General features: G+C 44.9%; 2 protein-coding genes across 2 annotated transcripts in view; one reads left to right on the plus strand and one right to left on the minus strand.

Moving 5' to 3' along the window:
- The window catches only part of LOC147733632 (uncharacterized), a 40,501-nt gene extending 29,557 nt beyond the window's left edge, over window positions 1-10,944 (minus strand). Inside the window, exon 1 of the mRNA XM_086959047.1 lies at window positions 9,319-10,944. Coding sequence (XP_086815173.1) covers window positions 9,319-10,944 — 1,626 coding nt within the window. The remainder of the gene's footprint in view (window positions 1-9,318) is intronic.
- Window positions 1-17,331, plus strand: part of SAXO2 (stabilizer of axonemal microtubules 2) — a 118,824-nt gene extending 101,493 nt beyond the window's left edge. The window contains exons 4-5 of the mRNA XM_086958227.1: window positions 13,005-15,908; window positions 17,054-17,331. Of these exons, the coding sequence (XP_086814353.1) occupies window positions 13,005-13,999 (995 nt within the window). The 3' untranslated portion in view covers window positions 14,000-15,908; window positions 17,054-17,331. The remainder of the gene's footprint in view (window positions 1-13,004; window positions 15,909-17,053) is intronic.
- Window positions 17,332-19,165: the final 1,834 nt, after the last annotated feature.

Consider the following 19,165-nt stretch of genomic DNA (forward strand, 5'->3'; position numbering starts at 1 on the left):
AGTACACTCGCACATACACCAGATCACCAGGCTGGAAGGAGTGGCAGGCTTTGGTCTTGCACCTGAGAACATAAACTGTAAAGACTTTCTATGAACTTGCTTCAATACTGCAACCCTGCATCATATTTCATCTACAGGCCTAGCTTTGCTGGTGAGTTTGGAGAGTTGGAGTGAAGTAAAGCATCATGGGTTGACCCATAGTTATCTTGTCAGGGCTCAATTTGCTTTCCTGTGAGTGAATTGCTCTCAAGGACCTCAGAGCTGGAGTAGGGCATCTGGCCTCATTAACTGAGTCTCTGTGCAGATCTTAGCAACCTAATTCTTTAAGGTCCCTTTACTCCTTTCTACCTTACCTGCTAATTCGGGGGTGATAATGAAAGTGCTAATCATTTCCCAGTGCTTTGCACACTGCCTGTACTATTGTGGACACAAAGTGTGCCCTCTGATCACTGCTGAACCGGCTCAGTATTCCTAAGCTAGGGGAAAGGCTGTAGAAAGCCACTTAGCGACAGTCACGGCACCCACACAGGCACAGAATGCCTCCACTCACTCTTAGAACATGCAAACCACAACTGACATGTAAGAGAAATTTGCACATTACGATAACTGTATGAAATATACCTGTATGTGCACGAACGCGCCTCTAAGGGGAGGATGAGCAGCGGGTGGTCTTGATTTATTTGCCAGCGTTAAGACAGACAGGTGGCACAGGACTGGCAGTAACTCTGGACTATGGAAAACATGAAGGGTGCATACCAAAGTGTTGCGACGGCAGGTATCATTCTGCCCCTACCAATGTGGCTGCTCCATGATACAACCTGTAGAGGCTGGGGGGTAGAAATGTCAGTGCGACCACAGACCCAATGCAGTCTCTCCACATCTCCTCAGGGTCTCTTTCACATTGATGCTTCAACCAAGTTGTTTTCACTTACAGGTGCTTTCTCCTATAATTGAAACACGTTTCTAAAAGTAAATACAGGAAATAAGCCCGTTTTCCATAACATTCATAGTAACATATGCAGTTTTAGATAATGCAGCATTGTTGGCAACCAAATCAGCTAAGGTGTTTCCTCTAGCAGCATTATCAAGAGTGTACTGATGGACTGCACCCTTTACTACAGCTATCTTTTCTGGCAGTTGGCAAAGACGGGAAGTCAGAGGTCTTAGGGGCGGAGAGACTGATGGCCATGTCAGTGAGGCCGATTGTGCGTTTACCATTAAAGACACAATCAACATAAGGACCCTGCAGGTATTAGGGTATTCTTTTCATAGTTCGGACCTCTCAGGCTGTCTTAAAACTCAGGGTAGGGATTTGGGGCAACTTGATGGTATCTAGAATGATCTAACGGCCATAGGGCACCAGAAAGTTGCATTGGTACAATCACTCTTCCAGTGCCCCAGCTGCTCGCATGTAAAACAAGATCCCCTCCTCCTGTGACATCCCTCCAACCCCTGCTAGCTCCCCTTCTTGCTCATCCACCCCAGGCCTCCTCCTCCTTCCCCTGTTTATGGTGCTCCTCCTCCTGTTCTGCTTTGTTCTGCAATGCTATGTAGTGGTTCCCAACTGTCACTAACTGTGCCAGCTGTTTCGTTTGCCGCAAATACATATAGTAGTCAATTGGTTCTTAACATTCGGTAACTCCTGCACAAAAGTGGCTCCACAGCTTCCTGAGCCGTCTCACACATCCTGGAACCTATCTAGGTAATCTGCCAGAGCCACAACCTGATTTTTTTCTCAGAATTAGATATCTTGGTCAAATCTGTTTCCACTGGGCATGCTTATGGTACTAAATTCAGCAATGCATCCTCCGCTGCACTGAGCTATGCTTCGTTTTCCGATCTGTAAATGTAAATGTATTGCGACTTATATAGCGCACGTATCACCCGAAGGCATCAAGGCGCTTGCCTTGGGAACCCGTCCTGGCATCCCCAAGGTGAAAGCCAGGCATCCCGCAGCGGGTGGGCCACCGTAGTGGAGATTAAGGAAGCTATTGCCCAGAGTTGCAGCGTGGGACCCAATGATTAGAGTAGGCACCGAGGCGAGAATTATCGAGTCCGTGGACATTTTTGGGCTCAGGACCCTGCCGCGTCGGGAATTGAACCCTGGTCCCGGGCCAGACTTCTGCATCAGGGTCTGCCGCTCTAATCAGTGAGCCACACTCCTGCTCTAGGCCATGATGCTTTCTCCACTAACATCTCTCACATTCACTTGGCACTATCATTCATAACTGCTGATTGACATGAGGGTTTGTGCACCTCAAACTGGCTTTCCACCTCTTTGAACTGTTTTGGATTTTCCTGACAATTCAACAATTGTTTCTTGATACTCATCTTATCAGAGAGGGTCCGAGGTACATGGGCCATAAACCCTATCTTTGGCAACTGGGAGGTCCTTCAAAGGAAGGATGGCCGATGGGGACGGATCCTCATCATCAGCTTCACTCGAGTGGGGTGTTCAGTTCTCGACACTTACCCGTAGTCTGGTCCCGGTCTTCCACTGTCTGATGTACGGGCAACTGTTTCCCGAAGCCAAAATAACACCACACACTGCAAAGAGGAAGAGGTGTGGCGCCGCGGCCAGAGGCGATTGACTCCGGAATCTGGGATCACGGTTTGATCACCGTGCCGGCTGCAGATTTGCCCAGCACCATGTGACTCTGGGCAATAGTTTGCTTAATCTTCCCGACGGCCCCCAGCGCCTAGAGACCCTTACGGGTGATTGTTTGCGCTTTATAAATGTGGATTATTAATATGTGGTAGGCAAGTGTCATTGAAAAGCTGCCACCTTTTCAGGAGGTAAAAGCTAAAGGTGTTTAAAGCAGGAATCCGGTTTCTGATCATGGAAATCTTTACGAGCAAGAACTCAAGATCAGTAAGTGGAGGGAGCGAGGAAACAAGCAAAGGAAATACGATCCTCCAACCAGACTGAGGCCTTAACATAGTAAAAGAACAGGAAAGGGAAATTACATCAAAACACCACATGGCAAGAAACATAATGGTTTGGGAAAACCAGAAATTAATTAAGGAAGAAACATCCATGATGAGAAAAACAAAAAACAAATGGGAACAAAAACCTGTACCAGTCTAGCTGTGGGCAGCTGTAAAAGGCAGTTACAAACCCTAAGGCAAGTGATTGTTATTTTAGAACTGCAGGATCCAGCAGAAGCAGCTAGGAGTCCATGAACATGAAGGAAGATATCCCCAGATGAGTGAAACATCACAAACCACAGATGCAGGCTTCATGTGACACCCAGGAATTGTGGAATCATGCAAGATACCAGGGTTCTTGGACACCAAGGCGGCCAAAATGTCACAGTTGCAACATGGGTAGAAGTGGGACTGTATCTTGGTAGTCACTCACTTTGTCTTCAACTCTTGAGAGTATTAGTGGGGCTTCTCTTTCGCCGGTCTCTCTGCCCCAGGGCTGACCTTGAGCCTGCTCTTTACCAGTCGTTGGCAGTAGAATCAGCCTGTGACCTTATTGCTCTACTACTGCCTTCCGCTCAAATATCAGTGCTCGCTTGCACATTACTTTCCTGTGCTCCGTTCATCGAAGGTCCCACGGGCATTGGTCCATTTCCAGGTGCAACTCTGGCTGCAACGACTGCCCCATCAGCCAGAATGTGGAATATGTCCAGTAAATCCTCTTCTCCTTAATTCCCAATTTAATTTTTTTCTTCCTGTTCAGTGATCTGTGAAAATAGGTAGGAGGCAGTGAAGCAGTTGGAGCACAAGTTCTTATCCCATCTTTTTTTTTTTTTTTAAATCTTTTTATTAACTTTGCTCAGTGACTCAAAAGATATGTAGCAGTGCTTAAATGGCATGTGCAAGGAGAACAATACATTTTGCATATAAAGACATGCAGTACAGTACCATTGAACAACAACCGTCATCAGTCCTGTCCCACCCCCCCTCCTCATTGCTCTGTATTTTCGCCAGGGACCCCAGACCTTCCTCCATTTCTTAACACTACCCCTCGCCTTGTAGACTGTCTCCTCTGACACCAATCCAAGTCTCGTTGCGAATGGTCTCATTGTGGGGGCGCCTGCGCCCCCCAAGAACTAGCAATATCCCGTTTGGCTACCCCAGCCGCCAGGGCAAACCAGATTTCATCATACCTTGACCAGTCCGTCGGTCCCTTGATCATCAGCAGAAGCCACCTAGGCTCCACTGGGACCGGCAAGCCCACTACTGTTGCCATAGTGCGCGCCACCCTGGACCAGAACGGCACAATGTATGGGCAGTCCCAAAGGATGTGGAAAAAGGAACCCTCCTCACGACAACCCCTCACGCAGATGGGGGACAGACTTCTGCCCCAAGCAAACAGGTGGGTGCGCGGGTAATACTCCTGATGCTGGATTTTTAATTGAAACCGGCGGAACATAATCTGTAGTGCCACTTCGTGGGGGCTCTGCAGGGCGTCCTGCCAGTTGCTGTCTTCCAGGACTTCTTATCCCATCTTTGAGGTGATTTGGTACCTGGGGCGGTTTCTCCATTAGGGGTCAGGGGCTGCGCCCCTATGAATTCCCACACATTTACATAAAAAATATTAAATAGATTGATTTATTTGGAAATACGATCGTATCTCTAAATACAGTGATGTATTTAAGTCTGGACTGTCTGTTTCAGACTGCCTGCCCCGCCTCGCTCTGAAGCAAGAGACGGAAACCAGGCAGTAAATCAACTTTCTTAATGGTGATGCGTGATGCATGATGCAGGGCTTTCTGTTTTAAAGTACTTCATTGCCATTGGGGTCCCTAGTTGTATGCACTCTGTAGGCCAGTGACACTATAAGCGTCACAGTTTTAGGCATTGGAGACTTCGTCCTTGCGTGATTTCAGACATCCGTCATTCAAAGGTGTAGATCCCACACTTTCATCATACGTGAGAGTGGATGTGAGCACATCTGATCTGATGCCTTGTTCTCAGTAATGGTAAGTGTTTGCAAGCCAAGTTTGTCTTACATGTATTGTGCAGAGACCCCTCATCAGGCTAACCTCCCCCACTGCGACACCCCACGCCCTGCCTGCACATCGGTCACTCCTTTAGACGTGGAACTCCGGTATTTTCTCCTCCGCTAAATGGATTCAAATAAGTAGCAGGGTTCGCTCTTGTTCCTTTGCGAAGGTGATCCAAATATCCGAGTCAAGCCGAAAGTGAGAGATATGTGCTTAATGTGGAACATGGGCTTACAGTGGTCAGTTCTCTGTGGTACGACATTAAAACTGACCCTGGCTTCATGCCAATAAATTAACCCTGATGCCAAAAACATGGATTGACTTGCAAACAATGAATGTTAAAAATGTCAAGGGAATGCATTTCAGTGATTTAGTTCCTTTCTTTTTTCTCATTCTTTACTTAATGTTGCATTCCCCAAGAGTTAGCTATTTTATAATGTTGTTTGTCAGTATTTCTTTCAGTGCATAGTTTGAGGCTTGAGCCATGTCAGGTGTTGATTGAGTGCGCAGTCGCTAAGGCTGAAGCCAAACAAACTGCCAGAGCACACGGAAAAATGCTTGTGTATTCCATTTGCAACTGAAAGTCTGTGGATTTGTGTGAAGGGGTGCAAGATGTCAACATATTTTCAAGGTACAAGTAAGAGAAATTAAGGTGTGTGAATTTAAGGGAGTGCAGTGCATGTTCGGAGCAGTGAAGTGACAGAGATGAGAGGAAGTGCATTTGGGGAAAAGTGAAAAGGGAATGCTGAAGAGAAAAAAGAGGGGGATGAAGATGTGAAGATGAAGAAGATAGGCAGAGAAGATGAGGATACATATCGAATATAAAGCACGCATAACTGAAAGACAAACTCCTTCCAAACGCGGCAGCCTCAATGCTATTTAATTCACTGACTCACTATTTCAGAATTTAAACATTTCCAATGTTACTTATTTATAAGACATCATTGTTGTTACTCATTTATCTTAAACAGCTAACACCCAGTGACAAAGCCAATCGCACTGACAGGCTTTAGGTGCATGTCAGTTGTCGTGTCATTTATATGGATAAAATTACATCTTAGAAAGAAACCAAAATACCGGTCAGGTGGCACACTATGGGAATCACAGAAATGTATTTGACATGTTCCTTTATAGAGAGTACCCACTTTTTTCATCTCACTTAAAGGCACGTCTGCACGTATTTCTATATGACTGGTTACAGCCAGCATCTGTGGGTGCTTCTCAAAGTATGGTTAGAGCATATTTTTCCAAAGGTAATGCAGCATGCAGTGCAAGACAATGGGCAAGCATACATTTTAAAGAGCTAAAGTTGTCATGCTTTACAATTTACACATAACAGTAACTGTTGAACAAATTATTGCATGAAGATATGTTTTTTTTAATGTGTTTAATATTTCAAGACTATACTTTCCCACTGCCTAATAAGCCTTGCTTTATCGCAACATTCATTTGCTTTAAAATGCACCATTTCCCAATCTTGTTTTCATTTCTTTCTTGGGAGAGGGACTCAACCAGGACCCTAGGTTTGTCCATTAAACTTGTTCACATCGCTCGCTATATAAGAATCATGCCCAATGTTTACGCATCACCACTTTCAAATGTCACCAGCCGCCCCTGTTTGGTACTATAACTTTCCCTGCATGTCTTTCATGCTTTGAGTATGGGATTCATGCTTACTCCGGTGTGCCTGCTCATACCACATGAGAAGAGTGGACACTGCTTGGCACTTATTTTGATGTCTTTCAATCTTTTCTGAAATTTAGATAACCCTTCTTTGTTGAAGGTAATACATTCCGGGCAAGGACTTCTTTCTATTTTCATTACTGAGTTCCATTCACTCCTTTAACCACATGGCTGCTGGGCGTTTTCCCCCCCCTGTGCTGGAAAATGCCATTTTAGTGGCACCATGACGAGCTCAGCTCGTCATCAGCACACGACACCCGTGGGTGATGACGAGCTGAGCTCGTCATCAGCATCGAAAGGGTTAAGAACCTTTAAGTGTGCTTACCATATTCTTTCTGTGGGGGCTCTCTAAATTTGATTGTTCTTCCCCCATTGTTATTCCATATAATCTTTCATAAGGGAAGAAAGGAAAGGGGTCTGCAAGCCTTGGGCCCACAGCTCATCACAAGGAGAGAGGGTTCCTCATAACGTCCTTCATTTGTGTGTCTTTTGCATTCACGCCTTAAGTGCACCGGGTATGCCCAGACGTGGATACTGGACTCACTTTGCCACTGGATTCAAGATAGCCTGGCTGACGAGGAGGAGACCTCGAAACCGGTCCCAGGATGCTTGTTCCTGGTCCAGAGAAGACTTGGCTCAGGAGTTCGGGCTGGACTGTTCCCATGAGGAACAGGGTCAAGACTGATTTGCATATGGTGGGGTCTGAACTGGGGTGGCTAAGTGAGCTAAAGAACGATGATGGAATAAAGGCAGATCTATGACTGGGGATGAGTGTCTGAAAAGTTTCAGCACTTTCTCCATCATCTCCTGTGTTTGCTTGTTTTAAATAGTTGACATCTCTAGGCTACTGCCCTAGAGTATCTCAATGCAGGTATCATGCCAACAGAGAGCTGACATATGGGCTTCTCGACTTGGCTCATAAAACATGATGAGGCTAGTGTAGGGGGCCAGGGAATACTGGTGCTGTGAAAGCATCTTTTTCACCATGATGATGCAGATACAGGCAGGAGACATCAGCTTTAAATTCTAAATTATTTCCCCGGAACAACCATGAATGAATGAATGAATGAATAAAGTATTTAATAAAGCGCACGGTGGCCGAACGGCTTCCTGGCGCTGGGGACCTAATCAGAGCTCAGCAGAGGGAACCCAAGGAGGATTAGGAAGGGAATGCCTGAGAGAAAAGAAAAGTTTTAAGAGCTTTGCGGAAGTGAGTGTAGATGGGAATGGAACGGATAGAGAGAGGAATACTGTTCCAGAACTGGGGGGCCAGGACTGAGAACCGAGTGCCCCCCGTTCTGGATTTACGGAAGCGGGGAATATGAAGAAGAGAAAGAGAAGAAGAGCGGAGAGTGCGGACCGGGGCATGAGAAGAAACAAGAGAAGTGATGAACAGGGGCGCAGAGCGGAAATGAGCCCGAAAAGCTAAACAGGCCAATTTGAAAAAGGATCTAAAGTGAACTGGAAGCCAATGAAGTGATTTGAGAACCGGGGTAATGTGAGAAGATTTGGGGAGGGAAAGGATAAGACGAGCAGCTTGATTTTGAATGGCCTGTAGGCGGCGGGATTCGTAAGCCGGTATGCCCACGTACAGGCCATTCCCATAGTCAAGGCGGGAGATGACAAGGGCCATGACTATGGATTTAAGTGCATCGGTAGAAAAAAAGCGTGAAATTTTCCGGATTAAACGAAGAGAGAGAAAGCAAGAGGACACGACGGAGCTGATCTGACTGTGCATGGATAAGTCATGACTGACTTTAATACCAAGAGTGCGAACAGAAGAAGCGGGCACCGGAGGGGGGCCAAAAGAAAGGGGCCAATGTGCAGGGGACCAAGGGTTGGAGGGGCCACCAGTGAGAACAAGTTCCGTCTTGTCTGGATTGAGCTTCAGATGGTTAGCGCTCATCCAGTCAGAGATGAAGACTAAAATGGAGCAGAACTTGGGAAGAGAATCAGGGGAAGAGGAAAGATCAAAGACGAGCTGGAGGTCATCTGCGTAGTTGTACACCGAGACCCCCAGCTCAAGGAGAGAGGTGATGAGGGGGTGAATGTAAAGATTGAAAAGGAGGGGGGAGAGAGAAGAACCTTGGGGAACGCCGCAAGTGACAGGGCTGGGGGGAGCAGAAAAACCGGGGAGATGGACTGCTTGGGACCTGTCCCGCAGAAAGGACGCCAGCCAGGAGAAGGCCGTGCCCCGAATGCCCGCTGCGCTGACACGGTCGAGAAGGATGGAATGGTCAACCGTGTCAAACGCAGCGGACAGATCGAGAAGGACCAGGGCTTGGGGGAGGTTAGAATCGGCCTTCCCCTTGAGCTCATCCAAGACTGCGAGGACCACCATCTCCGTGGAATGGCCCGGGCGGAATCCCGCCTGGTGGGATGCAAGGAGGCCGTTCTCCTCTATATAGGTGGAGAGGCAGGAAGTGACATGAGCTTCAAGGATCTTGCCGAGGTAGGGAAGAAGAGAAATGGGGCGGAAATTGGAAGGAAGAGAGGGATCTAGGCCAGTTTTTTTTAGAATAGGAAGGACTATAGCGGATTTGAAGGAAGAGGGGACAGATCCAAGAGCCAAAGAAGAATTAAGAAGAGCAAGAGGGGGGGCAGGACAATTGGTGAAAAGAGTTTTGAGAATGCGTGCTGGCACGCCATCCGCAGGAGAACCGGACTTGGTTTTGACCAAAAGTTTTAAAAATAAATCGGTGGAGATGGGAGGGAAAAGGGCGAAAGAGGAAGAGGGACAGATAGGGGAGCAGGTGGGACGGGGTTGAGGCACTGTGGGAATGTTGGCTTTAATCTTCACGATCTTGTCGATAAAAAAGTCGTTAAGTGAAGAACAGAGGGACTGTGAGGGAACTAAACTAGGAGTGGAGCGATCAGAGGTGGCGAGGTTGTGGACCAGAGAGAAGATTTCACGGGGTTTGTTAGCCGCGAGAGCTACTCTCTCGGTGAAGTATGCGGTTTTAGCCGCTAGGATCGCTTTTTTATATTCAGTAAGGAGTGATTTGTATTTGACGCGCAAAGAGGGGCAATAGGTCCGTCTCCAGTGGCGTTCCGACCGCCTAAGGTCGAGTTTAAGTGTTTTAAGTTCTGGGGAGAACCATTTGTGCGCGTCATATGGACGTACCGCCTTGATCTTTCTAAGCGGGGCGACTAGATCGCACGAAGAGGAGAGCCATGTGCCGATAGCATTAACCTGGGATTCAAGAGGAAGATTAGTGAGGTTGGGGGCAGAGGAGGCCAAAGTGAGCGAGAGGGAGTCAAGGTCGGTCCGATTCCAATTGCGAGCTAAGATGTTTTTCGGACGGGGAGACTTATCGACCGCTCCCAGATGGATAGAGAAGGAGATGTTAAAATGATCCGACCACACGCATGGGGATATGAGGGGGGGTGAAACAATGGGACGTGAGGACCAAATTTGGTCCAAGATATGACCCTGGGTGTGAGTAGGGACTGAGACGTGAGAAGTAAGGTTTAGACATTGAAGAGTGCCCGAAAAATCTTTGGAGGGGAGGTCTTCCATGGGGTCGCCCGGCCAATAATTAAAGTCGCCGAGCAAAAGGACAGAGGAATTGTTGACCACAAGAGTGGCCATAAGGTCCTGAAGGGAGGCAACAAAGGAAGGCATGGATTGAGGGGGGCGGTACACAAGGACAACAGTGAGGGGGGCAGAAAGATTAAGAGAGCGAGCCACAAGGTAGTCCACGTTGGGTATGGGGGGGTAGTTGAGGAGTTGAAATTTGAAGGTCGACCGAATGATCATCGCCACCCCTCCCCCCACCTTACTATCAGGGCGATCGGCCCGGAGGGCGTAATGGGTGTCAGGGAGAATGGCTAAGAGGTCGGGAAGGGAATCAGCAGTGAACCAGGTTTCAGTCAGAAAAAGGAGGTCAGGGGAATCAGTGGTTAAGAGGTTGAAGAGAGCTGTTTGATGTTTGACAGCAGAGCGGGTGTTAAGCAATAAGGCAGAAGCTGCAGTGGGGACAGGGACGAAGGGGGAACAGGGTGGGCGAAGGGAGTCAGCAGCGGGAGGAGTGGGACCAGAAGAAACCGGGGTCGGGTGAACAGGGGGAGAAACGAGAATACCAAGTGTGTCAAAGTGTTGCAAGAGTGAAGGTGAGGGAGGGGAGACCGCAGTGAGAGCAATGAGTTGGGCTGAGGTATACACCTGAGAAGGGGCAGGGTGCATGGCCCCTGGTCCCGGCCCGTCGCGGACGGGCGCAGACGGGCTTGCCTTAGGCGCGCCTTCGGCACGCAAACGGCGCGCCCGCTGCGCCCGTCCGCTGCGCGTACGGGGGGGACACATGATTTATAGTGAGGTTAAGGGCGTGGCCTAATGAAGGTGGGCGTGGCTAAGGGGCGGCTCGCTGGTGGCGGCGAGCGAGGGCCACAGGACAAAGCAGGGTCCCTGGGGGGAGAACAAGTAAGTTTTAAAGTTAAAAGTGATGAGCAGCAAAGTAAAGCACTAAAGTTTTAAAAACGAGGCTGCAGAGGTCAGAGCTCCCGCGGAAGGCAGGGGAGAGGCAGGCGATCCTGAGCTCGCAATCAGCTCCTGTTTAAATTGAAAAGTGGGCGTGGCCTAATGAAGGTGGGCGTGGCTAAGGGGCGGCTCGCTGGTGGCGGCGAGCGAGGGCCACAGGACAAAGCAGGGTCCCTGGGGGGAGAACAAGTAAGTTTTAAAGTTAAAAGTGATGAGCAGCAAAGTAAAGCACTAAAGTTTTAAAAACGAGGCTGCAGAGGTCAGAGCTCCCGCGGAAGGCAGGGGAGAGGCAGGCGATCCTGAGCTAGCAATCAGCTCCTGTTTAAATTGAAAAGTGGGCGTGGCCTAATGAAGGTGGGCGTGGCTAAGGGGCGGCTCGCTGGTGGCGGCGAGCGAGGGCCACAGGACAAAGCAGGGTCCCTGGGGGGAGAACAAGTAAGTTTTAAAGTTAAAAGTGATGAGCAGCAAAGTAAAGCACTAAAGTTTTAAAAACGAGGCTGCAGAGGTCAGAGCTCCCGCGGAAGGCAGGGGAGAGGCAGGCGATCCTGAGCTAGCAATCAGCTCCTGTTTAAATTGAAAAGTGGGCGTGGCCTAATGAAGGTGGGCGTGGCTAAGGGGCGGCTCGCTGGTGGCGGCGAGCGAGGGCCACAGGACAAAGCAGGGTCCCTGGGGGGAGAACAAGTAAGTTTTAAAGTTAAAAGAGATGAGCAGCAAAGTAAAGCACTAAAGTTTTAAAAACGAGGCTGCAGAGGTCAGAGCTCCCGCGGAAGGCAGGGTAGAGGCAGGCGAACCATCATAATCTATAATGATTTTGAAGTTGGTGCTATTCTGTAAGAGGTGAAATACTCAAATGTATCATTTCAGTAAAACATTTCTATGTATATGCAGTTGAAAGGATGAAAGTAAATGATAGTATATGCATGTACGGAGCAGTCTTACATCTAGAAGTATCCCACCACTTCGCAATACTGTAGATGGGCTGATTAACTAATGCCCATGTTACAATTGCATTTTAATATCAATTTAAGAGGAACCAGCAGTTTCCCCCAAAATTGGTGTTATTGGAGGCATGCTGCAATCTCCTAGGTCAAACCTGGAAGACTTTGACAGGACAAAAAGGCCAGCATTATGGGATATTAAGTTGGAATTGGTGCTGTAACATCAATTTTGACGTTATTCGTCCATATTGTAATAGTATATGTAACTTTGAAAACTGCAATCATTAATATCTGTATGCAGTAATACTGCACCACAACTATTGCATTAACTAGAATGGTGTATAAGTAGGTGTTTGGGTTTCCACCCAAATCGGTGTTATGTGAAGCATTCAGTAATCCTCTATGTCAAACCTGAAAGACTTCGAGAGGTCAAAAAGGCCAGTGTTATGGGATAATATGTGGATATTGGTGCTGTAACATCAATTTTGACATATAATTCCCCCCATGCTGTAATGGTATTAGGTAACACCTTAGACTACAATCATCAATATCTCTATGCAGTATTGTGGTTCTACAATTATTGCATTAGATAGAATGGGGCTTAAGAAGGCATTGGATAGCTATGGCACTTGGACTTCCTACTTTGATTGTATTCAGATAAAATAATTATAAGTGCATTGTCAGAAATAAATCAAGCAACACCCATAGCAGCATTTGTTGCAACAATGCCCATTATGTTTTAAATTTGATTTAAAGAGTAATTATGATCACTACAGTGTCTTGGAAATTGCAATTCTTAACCGATAATAAAGTGTATATTTTAAAGGGTCAAATTTGAATGCACTAAGATTAATACAACCGACAGACAAGTAAATACATATGCATGACCTTCACTACATTGCAATGCTTTCTGGTATTAATTTTCTTGTTAACATTCTTTTGTTAAAGATGACTACAGACCATGGGATATTCAAAAGAGGCAACTCAACAAACCAGACCATGCCTACCAGCCACCTACAGTGAAGTTTGGAAACAGCACTACCTTTCAAGATGATTTCATTCCCAAGGGTGTAGAGCTGAGAGAAAGTTATAAACCTTCCGGTGTGGCTAAGCTTTCTCAAATCCCATTTGATGGTGTTACCAACCATCGCCTTTCATATGTTCCATACCAACTAGAACCAAGATTTGCAAGACAAAAGGAAGAATACAAGCCCAGCAGCCAACCCTTTGAAGATCTAACAACTCATCGCCTCAATTTTAAAGGCTTACTTGGTGAGATTGCAAAAAGCTGTAGACCAGAATACAATAAGGTTGGAAGCAATGCTGCCTTTAATGGCAGCACTGAATTCCGTGATCGGTTTCAACCTTGGTCCGTATCTTTACCTCAAGTACGTAAGTATGCAGAATATGTCCCACCAACAACTCACATGGAATTAGATACCACATCTCATCTTGACTACATTAAGCATCATATGTCTCCAGTTACAGCCATCAGGCCAGTGTCTCAAGGAAGAAGAGCCAAAGTGCCTTTCCAAGGAAATACCACCATGAAGGAAGACTTCAGGGCCTGGGACACAGGTCGTCAGGAAATTATCAAGAGAGATCAGCAAATCCGAAAACCTTCTGGGAAATTTGATGACTTGACCACATTCAAATCACACTACATACCTCATGAGATGAATCCAACCCACAGCTTCAAACCTTTGAATGCCCCACTTCACTGCTTAGTTCCATTTGAGGGCGGTACCATGTACCGCTCAGACTACACTCCCAAGAAAAATGAAATCTGCCCTGCTAATTATCCAGCTCCCCCTGGTTATGTGTTTGAAAGTGTTGATGAGCGTGGCCACAAATATTTCCGCAAGGTAGCTACTCCTGAGATAAGTAAATTGTCTTTACCTAATGGTAATCATGTCCCAAAAGAAGTTGTTGTTATGTCATAACACAAGGTAATAACTAGTTACAAAAACAGGCAAACAACCATACTTTATCTTATCCACCATGGATATAAATGATGCTTAGACATATTAATTCAAATCCCTAATATTTTAAGAGTGATGAATCGTTTTTATGATATTTGTGCAGGATTATATATAAATTGTATCCGGGAAATGAAAGCTCTTCATTACAAAAAATGAATACCTCACCATCTGCAAGATGCTGGGCTTCTATGCAGTTTTAGTATCCGGTGTTGAACAGAGCAAAACACTTTTCAAAGAGATACCTCACCTTCTGGCTAATAATTTAGTTGGGGTCGCTAGGTCAAAGGGCTGTTTAAATTACCATTTCACTTAGCACTACTCATTTTAAAGCTTCACTATGCAATGACCTTTCTTGGTATTTTCAGAAAATCATGGAAAATACCATAAAGGAGAAATTCTTACTTATCTTCAATCTCACTTTGGTCTCATTGATCTCTATGGAGAAGTCTTTTTTAAAATATATTTAGGGATGTGATTTCTGATTTGAGAAGGCTCTATCACAAATTTGGCTCCTCATATGGTCTTTTTGGAGTGCATTTCATTTATTCAATAAAACAAAGTTGTGAAAAAATCTAGTTGCTTTAAATGTGCAAGGTTTTGCAGTGAGTAGAAATGAACTGCAAACATTTCAGCATTTTTATGCAATAAAAAAACCTTTGATCATCTAATTTAGCGATGCAAGGATAACGCATCATGCAACCTAAAGCACAAAGATTTTAATTATACCATGTTCACAGGTTTTTTTGGGCCTAGTGACTTCTCTTCATGGAAAATAAATGCATCACAGCAACTGCATTTCAGTAATCATAGGCTATCCCTTATTTATATCTACAATCAATTGAAGACTTCAGTGAAGTACATTAGCTGAAGAGCTAACCTGTTTTAAAGTAATCCAGACTGTGCTGTAAGAATTTACACTGAAAGGAAGTTAGGTATGCTAAACCAAAAGCCAGGACAAGTAACCCATCTTCCAAACAGGTAAAACCATAAAGGGGAAATCAAAAGAGTTTGAAACTTAGTTGGATATTCTGCCCTAGCTGGGAATAAAATGCCTAACAAATACTCAATAGTCTCTTGCAACCGGTATATGTAGAGCATTCATGTGCCATCCCAGATTCTTGACAGCACAATTCCACTTCAGCAGTCATTTCAATTAGCATGGTAGCCACAGTAAGCTATAGGAGGTTCACGCTCTGCTTTACTACAGTTGGAAAGTTAAATCTAAAGCCTATGTGAGCAGACAGAGCCGACGGGTGATGGAGAGCAATGGCTTCAATCGAGTCTCTATCTCTAGAAAATTGTTTTTAGTCCACAGTAAAGCATCTCGGGTCAGAGTAGAAAGTTTGTAAGAGCCCAATAGGCAGTGAACCCAAGAGAGCACTTTATCACTAAAACATTCATCAAATGAAAGTGCAGAAATAACCCCCCTCGGTTCCTAGAGCCATCCCCAATTTGGATTTTGGAAGTAATAGTAAAGTGACAGTGACAGCCGGAGTGAATTTTCCCGGATCAGCTATAAATGACAGATGAAGAGGTGCCCAATTTGGAGCAGCAAGATTTAAAGCAACTAACATCTGGAACAAGTGGGCAGCAATAATATATTGAGTTTCAACTTCAGTCCCAAGTCTGCACGAAGCGCAGATATGTCCAAATGAGCCCACTACAGCCCTAATGTTATAATATGCTTAAAGGGCATTATCATAAACATGGGCAATCACAAAGAGGCACATTAACACAAATGTGTTTCTAATCAAGTACTTGCACTTTATTTTGACGAATAAATAATACTCATAAGTATCTGAGATTTAAACTTGTTTAGCTTAGTGTATAGCATCTAGAGGACCAGAAACGAACTTCTTATACTGACAAGGCACTTGAGTGGTTTCGTTCCTTTCTTAAGGATCGAGGCTTCAAAGTGTCTACACCTCCTTTTGTCTCTGCTTCTCGCCCTATACTTCAGGGTGTTCCCCAAGGTTCGGCTCTTAGCCCTACCTTATTTAATTTATATGTTCAGCCTTTGGTGGAGGTAGTCCATAGTTTCGGTCTCTCCTTAGTGTCATACGCCGATGACACGCAGTTGGCGGTGGCACTTAATGGTGACTCCAACATGGACGCCCCCACCTTCCAGTCAGCGTTAAAAGCTGTTGCTGGCTGGATGGCGAACAATCGGCTTCAACTTAATGCCTCTAAGACCGAGGTCATTATTTTTGGTAGGGAAAGTAGGTTATGGGGAGATCAATGGTGGCCTTCTGATCTAGGCCCTGTTCCCACCCCCGTGATTGAAGTCAGAAACCTCTGGGTGTGGTTTGATGATAAGCTCTCTTTCACCTCCCATACTAAGCGTGTGGCTGGCGCATGTCTAGGTACTCTGCAGTGTCTGCGACCTATTTTTAAGTTTTTTGATGCGGAGACCAGACAGATTATAGTCCAAGCTCTGGTTCTTACCAGATTGGACTATGCCAACTCTCTGTTTTTGGGTCTAAATGAGGCTGAACTATCCCGCCTTCAGAGGGTCCAAAATGCGGCGGCCAGGATGCTTGTCGGCCTCCCAAAGTTTGTCTCAGCTCGTCGAACCATCCAGGATCTCCATTGGCTACCGATTGAGCAAAGAATTAAGTTTAAAGCTCTTTGCTTAACTTTTAAAATTCTCAAATTAGCCTCCCCTCCTATTCTTTCACAGACTATCCTGCACTATGTCCCTGCTAGAACCCTCCGCTCAGCTGGATTGAATCTCGCCATTGTGCCGCGTTTTAAAAGAGCTAGAATGGGTGGACGCTCGTTCTCAGTGCTGGCGGCTGCCCTCTGGAACTCTCTGCCGGCTCCTCTCCGTGCAATCCCTGACTTGCTTCCTTTTAGGAAGGCATTGAAGACCTTCCACTTTTCTACAGTTTGATTTTGTCTCTCCTGCCTTCTCTGATGTGTTGTGTTGTCCAATTCTCCAAAGCGCCGGGACGCCTCGTGGCTGCGGCATCCGTGCGCTATATAAAATAAAATAACATAACATAACATAACAAGGTAAATTTTATACAGAAAAATTAAACCTGTCACAACAGTCGGTACTAAGCCGGGCATGCTAAACATTTTTGAGCTGTTTCAGAATGTGTTTGCATGATGCCAGTTTCTTGCAATGGTTGTTGACTTTTTCATATTTGAATATTTAGAATAGTACTTGCCAGCTTGTACTTGAGATCTATAAATTAGGAGATGATTGAAGAGCTATGTACAGAGATCTGGCAATTAACGTTGTCTAAATTTGAACTGCCTAGTACATCAACGTGGAGCATCCTTTTTGAGCAGTACAGAGCAAAAATTCATGAATAAATTAAAAAAAAAAAATATATATATATATATATGCCCACTTTCCTCATTGTACTATAAAAACATGTAGCATTAGGTATAGTTAATAAGAAAGGCTTATTTGGCCTTGCCCAAATCCAAACTTGTGCTGTGCAAGTCACACCTAATGCCAACAGTGAGCATTAATTGAATAATAATCAAATGGAGGTCATTACCTGGTAACTGTCACTCAATTATAGGTGTTTAATTTGGTCTTAATTTTCCAGGGTATTAGTACACAGAGAATTTCTGATACTAAGATCATTATTTCGTTATGCTAACAGTTTGTGAACAATGGGAACCAGATTGTGAAATAGTCATCTACTGCCCTAGTCCACTTTCATTTGGTTTTCTGTTATACACCACTTATCACTGATCTCACGACACTGATTATATTCAGTACTCCAATGCACTTTAAATACATTTATTTTAGATGTAGATATTCTGGTAGTGTTCAATATAATTAATTCAGTTCTCTCTTACCCTCTCCTCATATGTATAACCTTTCTTCACGTAATACAATAATTGTTTAATTTCATGTTGCAATACCAATTGATTAACATCCCTCCTGTTAATCGTGATTTAACTATTCCCTTCAACATTTAGATGAAATATTATTTGCACCTGTAAATTACCTTTTCACAAGCAATATCGATTTAAAACATCTTGAATGTTCCTTTCGTTTTTCAACTAAATGCACGTCAGTAATGAGACCTAATGTATTATCGAAAGCAATGTCAAACAGGCTTTGTTTGAGGTGTATCAGAAACTCGGGCCGTATTATCAAGGCTGGCGATAAAATTATCGCTGCTTTAGCGGCAGGAAACTGCCACTAAAGCGGCGATAATGGGATTGATAATATGCCCTTGTGAATTCCCATAGACACCCAGGTTCCTGGTGTGAACCTGGGCTTCTATGCGAATTCACAAGTGCATATTATCAAGCCCATTATCGCGGCTTTAGCAGCAGTTTCCTGCCGCTAAAGCGGCGATAATTTTAACGCCGTTTTTGATAATATGCCCCTCAGTATTTTTACTTTGTAACAAGAGATATTTTTATAACATTGCTGTTAATTGTAACCACTATTTTCGTGAATCAAGCCTATGCTTTAATTTTGTATTAATATTTTACTTGATCAACAGTAGCGAATGTTTAATATTGAATTGATGTAAAACAGCACTATAAAAATAAAATATGCTTATCAGTTGTATGCTCAGTTCAAAAAGCTAAACCCTAGATTTTATTCAGGATCTGAGATTAAATACTTGTAATTTGTAAATTTTTAAGGAGCTATACTGGCGGATGGCACTGCTACTAATTTGCAGACGAAAAATCTCAAAAGAATATTCAATGGACAAATGCTGCATAAGTAGTTTTAGGAATGTGTATTGAAAGGTTTCACTCTGCCAGCTATCCATTGCCAACTCGGTGAAAAAAGGTGATTTCTGTAGATCGCATACACCGACTTACTTGTGGAATATCTGCAGATCCTGGAATGGAAATACCAGTTTTACTTGCATAAAGCTGACTGTTTTTGAGGCATAGGGGCATATTTACAAGGAAATGATGGAGTGCGGCGCTGCTGCAAATTTTGCAGCGCCACGCTCCACCATTTCCAAAACTCAGAGATGCAACGTATTTACAACAATACGGCGCACCCCTGTGTTTTCTGTAGCACTTGCACTAAAAATAGCTGCCTAGCGCCAACCTCAGACACCCTTGCACCATAATGCAAGGGTGCCTGCGTTGCAGAGAATGATTGTTCATGTGAAGGAAGGTGTCCTTGTCTTT

This window comes from Lissotriton vulgaris, chromosome 2_1, assembly GCF_964263255.1.
Source record: "Lissotriton vulgaris chromosome 2_1, aLisVul1.2, whole genome shotgun sequence".
NCBI classification, from domain to species: domain Eukaryota; kingdom Metazoa; phylum Chordata; class Amphibia; order Caudata; family Salamandridae; genus Lissotriton; species Lissotriton vulgaris.